Here is a 5,595-nt window from a genome sequence, read left to right as displayed (position 1 = left end):
CACCTGATCTTCCCTCATCCTTTAAGTCCAGATCTCCTGGACTTCTCCAGTCACACCCGCGGCTTTTAATTAATTCACGGGACGTGAGATACTTTAACGTGCTGATTATTCTTTTGTCGAATCGTCTCCTAAAACCAGCGTCGCATTGAGTTCAGACACGCGTTCGGTAGCGGCGCTGAGTCCTTTTCGAGTTCAGACAGTGATATTTGTACTTTCAGCGACTCCTGTAGAGAGGGGGAAAAAAATCACTTTCTATTTTTGATTTAATTTCTGCCCTTGATAATTAATGTATGGTACCAATAAAAAGACATTTTCACTTTAACCGTTTGTGTGTTTGCTGAAGTTCTGTTCTTTGAAACATTTAACTTGCAGAGATCAGCAGCTTTTACTAGGTTTTTAAAAAAAGTACCTCATGATGGATAAACAGTGTTTCTTTTATTAGTGTTCAGGTAGAAAATTTTAAAACTTAAAGTGCAGCACACTTTAGTAAATCTGACAGCAGACAGGCCTCCAAAAAAATTTACATACTGTAGTTACAGAGATGTGTCACGACACCGAGCTTCAGGCTTCACCGGCTGCGATTGGAGAGGAGCCCAGAGTGGACCAAGGAGGATGGATGGGGAGCTGATAACATAAAAAGTGAGAAATTTCCAAATGTCAAAGTTTGAAGTTTTATTTAAATGTCATGCTGCCTTCACTCTGGCAGTAACCATGTTGCATCACTCAGCATTTGCATAAGATGGACCTAGTTTAGTTTGGCCCCGCCTAGTGGGCGGCACAGTAACCACTTATCTTGTGGCTGTAAAGTGATTGAAGATGCCGCTGTGTTCATAGTTAATGTGAGCAAGTGGTGATGGGGATCCCGGCCGTGCTTGATAGCGTGGTAAACAATGTAATGACCAAAGTGTTTGTGTTTATTCTGTAAAATGAAACATTTCATGTTGTTAAAAATAACAGACATGTTGATGAAGGGCTCTTATTGGCCAATACATAAAACACTGGAGACTGAAATATGCAAAGAAAGTTTAATGATCTTATGATTCCATCAAAATAAAAGATTAAAGGCAAACTGCTGACAGCATCAGTGGATCTGAAGACACATGAGCTAGGTTTAAGGATATGATTCCTTCTTTATGTTCTCTAATGCCATATACCAACACAGTGCAGAGTAGCTACCTAAACTCTGTAAGGGAGATAGAGTATCTCGTCAATAGTTTTACATCCTCATTGAAGACAACTTTGGATGCTGTAGCTCCTCTGAAAAAGAGAGCTTTAAATCAGAAGTGTCTGACTCCGTGGTATAACTCACAAACTCGTAGCTTAAAGCAGATAACCCGTAAGTTGGAGAGAAAATGGCGTCTCACTAATTAGAAGATCTTCATTTAGCCTGGAAAAAGAGTCTGTTGCTCTATAAAAAAGCCCTCCGTAAAGCTAGGACATCTTTCTACTCATCACTAATTGAAGAAAATAAGAACAACCCCAGGTTTCTTTTCAGCACTGTAGCCAGGCTGACAAAGAGTCAGAGCTCTATTGAGCTGAGTATTCCATTAACTTTAACTAGTAATGACTTCATGACTTTCTTTGCTAACAAATTTTAACTATTAGAGAAAAAATTACTCATAACCATCCCAAAGACGTATCGTTATCTTTGGCTGCTTTCAGTGATGCCGGTATTTGGTTAGACTCTTTCTCTCCGATTGTTCTGTCTGAGTTATTCTCATTAGTTACTTCATCCAAACCATCAACATGTTTATTAGACCCCATTCCTACCAGGCTGCTCAAGGAAGCCCTACCATTATTTAATGCTTCGATCTTAAATATGATCAATCTATCTTTGTTAGTTGGCTATGTACCACAAGCTTTTAAGGTGGCAGTAATTAAACCATTACTTAAAAAGCCATCACTTGACCCAGCTATCTTAGCTAATTATAGGCCAATCTCCAACCTTCCTTTTCTCTCAAAAATTCTTGAAAGGGTAGTTGTAAAACAGCTAACTGATCATCTGCAGAGGAATGGTCTATTTGAAGAGTTTCAGTCAGGTTTTAGAATTCATCATAGTACAGAAACAGCATTAGTGAAGGTTACAAATGATCTTCTTATGGCCTCGGACAGTGGACTCATCTCTGTGCTTGTTCTGTTAGACCTCAGTGCTGCTTTTGATACTGTTGACCATAAAATTTTATTACAGAGATTAGAGCATGCCATAGGTATTAAAGGCACTGCGCTGCGGTGGTTTGAATCATATTTGTCTAATAGATTACAATTTGTTCATGTAAATGGGGAATCTTCTTCACAGACTAAAGTTAATTATGGAGTTCCACAAGGTTCTGTGCTAGGACCAATTTTATTCACTTTATACATGATTCCCTTAGGCAGTATTATTAGACGGTATTGCTTAAATTTTCATTGTTACGCAGATGATACCCAGCTTTATCTATCCATGAAGCCAGAGGACACACACCAATTAGCTAAACTGCAGGATTGTCTTACAGACATAAAGACATGGATGACCTCTAATTTCCTGCTTTTAAACTCAGATAAAACTGAAGTTATTGTACTTGGCCCCACAAATCTTAGAAACATGGTGTCTAACCAGATCCTTACTCTGGATGGCATTACCCTGACCTCTAGTAATACTGTGAGAAATCTTGGAGTCATTTTTGATCAGGATATGTCATTCAAAGCGCATATTAAACAAATATGTAGGACTGCTTTTTTGCATTTACGCAATATCTCTAAAATCAGAAAGGTCTTGTCTCAGAGTGATGCTGAAAAACTAATTCATGCATTTATTTCCTCTAGGCTGGACTATTGTAATTCATTATTATCAGGTTGTCCTAAAAGTTCCCTAAAAAGCCTTCAGTTAATTCAAAATGCTGCAGCTAGAGTACTGACGGGGACTAGAAGGAGAGAGCATATCTCACCCATATTGGCCTCTCTTCATTGGCTTCCTGTTAATTCTAGAATAGAATTTAAAATTCTTCTTCTTACTATAAGGTTTTGAATAATCAGGTCCCATCTTATCTTAGGGACCTCGTAGTACCATATCACCCCAATAGAGCGCTTCGCTCTCAGACTGCAGGCTTACTTGTAGTTCCTAGGGTTTGTAAGAGTAGAATGGGAGGCAGAGCCTTCAGCTTTCAGGCTCCTCTCCTGTGGAACCAGCTCCCAATTCAGAACAGGGAGACAGACACCCTCTCTACTTTTAAGATTAGGCTTAAAACTTTCCTTTTTGCTAAAGCTTATAGTTAGGGCTGGATCAGGTGACCCTGAACCATCCCTTAGTTATGCTGCTATAGATGTAGACTGCTGGGGGGTTCCCATGATGCACTGTTTCTTTCTCTTTTTGCTCTGTATGCACCACTCTGCATTTAATCATTAGTGATCGATCTCTGCTCCCCTCCACAGCATGTCTTTTTCCTGGTTCTCTCCCTCAGCCCCAACCAGTCCCAGCAGAAGACTGCCCCTCCCTGAGCCTGGTTCTGCTGGAGGTTTCTTCCTGTTAAAAGGGAGTTTTTCCTTCCCACTGTCGCCAAGTGCTTGCTCACAGGGGGTCGTTTTGACCGTTGGGGTTTTACATAATTATTGTATGGCCTTGCCTTACAATATAAAGCGCCTTGGGGCAACTGTTTGTTGTGATTTGGCGCTATATAAAAAAATTGATTGATTGATTGATTGTGAAACAGGATTCATGTTGCGGTGCGTCTCCGCTGTCGGTCTTACCGACCCGTTGAATGCGGTGACGTGTTCCCCGTCACACTTTAATGTCATCTGAAGATGACATACAGTGATCAGCTGATCACACGCTGACAAACAGAATCATTTCAGGTTTTTGTTTGTTTCCTTGCAAAGGTTGAAACTATTTATTTATTTATTTATTTATTTGAGACTGTCAGTTTTATGTCTCTGTTTCCTCGGTGATCGTCCCAGTAACTTGTCCTCAGTCATTTGAACAATTTGAATTTGTGCAGCAGCGGCTGGACGGCGTCTTTGGGGTACGGTTTCAGAGCCAAGCAGGTGGCCGTGTTCTCGGGCTGCTCCACCCACAGCTTGTGGTCCACACGGGCTTGGGTCAGACTCTGGGACAGACGGGACAGCGAGGCCTCGTCTGGAGCCTGCGGACAACAGAGCGTGGTTATTTTCTCCTTGGCAGAGGTCTGCGCTCGAATCGGTCCCATTCTGCTTTGGAAGAACGTGTCCTAAACCCTAACAAAAGTTCTGGTCCAGATTTTGACAAATTTCAAAAAGAATTCTGTAAATTTTGACTCCCATCATTAAATTAATAAGAGATTTTTATCTGATTGCTTGTTTTGTCATCCAATTGTACACAACAAAAAAGTTGATCAACCTGATAAAAATCGATCAAAAAGTCACAGCTTCGACAGCTTTCGGCTGGGTTCGGCTCTTACCGCCAGCACCACTTTGTGCATAGAGTCCAGCTCCCGGAGGTACCGCTGCGTGTCCGGATCCGCGTAGTTCAGCTGAATGGCGGCGACAGCGGCGTGGCAGGCCTGAGTTATAACGGCTCCTAACGGCCACGACAGTTTGTGAACCAGATCCGACCGAACCACCACGTACTGGACCAAGCGGCCGCCGGAGGAACCGGTACCGGCTCCTGCTGAGGTCGCCATTTCCTTCTTCTTCCTCCTGCCCTTTAAAATCAAATCAAATGCTTCCACTTGTATTAACGCCACCTGCCGGACGGAGGACAAAAACATTACTAACGAACCCGTTGAATTTATTTAGTTATATACAAAAATCACAACACAAAACAACATAACAGAACATTCATCGTGTGATAAAAAGTTTGTACAAATAGTACACAAAAGCACACATCAAAGTTAAAATCCATAATAATTAAAAACCGGAGTACTAATTGCACAATTAGTACATAAAACACACATTCAAAGTTAAAACAATAACAGTTAATATAATAAAAAAATAAATAAAATACAGCCGATACGGTAACACATAAAAGCACACTTCCTAAGTTAAAAACCATAACAATACTAAAATCCACAATAATACAAATCGTACCTATTGTAGAAGAATTTTTAGGTCCATATTTGAACTGTGATGAACTATCAAGTGTCCTGATCCGAACTGTATGTCCTCTGGTTGAACTAGCAGGTGTTCAACCCAAAAAAAGGGCTCTATTAGTCATTTAGTCTGTCAGGGGCTTTCCAAGGCCTTTTAGGTGCTTTCCTGCAGGCCGCGTGCAGGGGCCTCAGGCCAGCTGCACCTGTGGCTGAGGCCACGTGCGGAGGGGGCCTCAGGCCAGCTGCACCTGTGGCTGAAGGTCTTTTAAAAAAATCAGTTGTAAATCCTTCATGTTTTAATGGGAGCGTTTGTCACATTGAAATAATGGCCTAACACCTGCTTAGGGTTCACTAGAGGACGCTTCCAATAGAAAACCATGTCTTGGGAATGAAATAAATAAAAAGTCGAAGGAGGAGCGATGCCCGCGGGTCTCCAATAAATAGACGAGCGCGGTTGTCATATTCAGTCTCTCTAGAGGACTCAGTTTGTCTAAGCTTTGTGTCGAAGGCTTAAATAAACTTAAAAACTCTGTGCATTTTATCTTGCTTAAGGCTG

The 5,595-nt window shown here is 41.4% G+C and overlaps 1 protein-coding gene across 1 annotated transcript; it reads right to left on the bottom strand.

Moving 5' to 3' along the window:
- Window positions 1-3,612: 3,612 nt before the first annotated feature.
- Window positions 3,613-4,672, bottom strand: ptrhd1 (peptidyl-tRNA hydrolase domain containing 1). Its single transcript, XM_034188112.1, has 3 exons — window positions 4,410-4,672; window positions 3,907-4,115; window positions 3,613-3,813 (listed from the first exon to the last, which is right to left on the bottom strand). Exons 1-2 carry the CDS (start codon window positions 4,629-4,631, stop codon window positions 3,945-3,947), a joined length of 393 nt encoding a protein of 130 aa, XP_034044003.1. The 5' UTR covers window positions 4,632-4,672; the 3' UTR covers window positions 3,613-3,813; window positions 3,907-3,944.
- Between the last annotated feature and the right edge of the window lie 923 nt (window positions 4,673-5,595).

Source organism: Thalassophryne amazonica, chromosome 15 (assembly GCF_902500255.1).
Source record: "Thalassophryne amazonica chromosome 15, fThaAma1.1, whole genome shotgun sequence".
Taxonomy (NCBI): domain Eukaryota; kingdom Metazoa; phylum Chordata; class Actinopteri; order Batrachoidiformes; family Batrachoididae; genus Thalassophryne; species Thalassophryne amazonica.
Note: the sequence above shows the minus strand (reverse complement) of the source record. Positions and strands in the feature narration are given on the sequence as shown.

Bases quoted from the DNA above. Each gene is read 5' to 3' on its own strand.
- ptrhd1 (XM_034188112.1), bottom strand. From the start codon at position 4,631: ATGGCGACCTCAGCAGGAGCCGGTACCGGTTCCTCCGGCGGCCGCTTG. The intron at 4,116-4,409 runs GTAAGAGCCGAA...TGTTGTCCGCAG, and splicing joins TGCACAAAGTGGTGCTGGCG to GCTCCAGACGAGGCCTCGCT.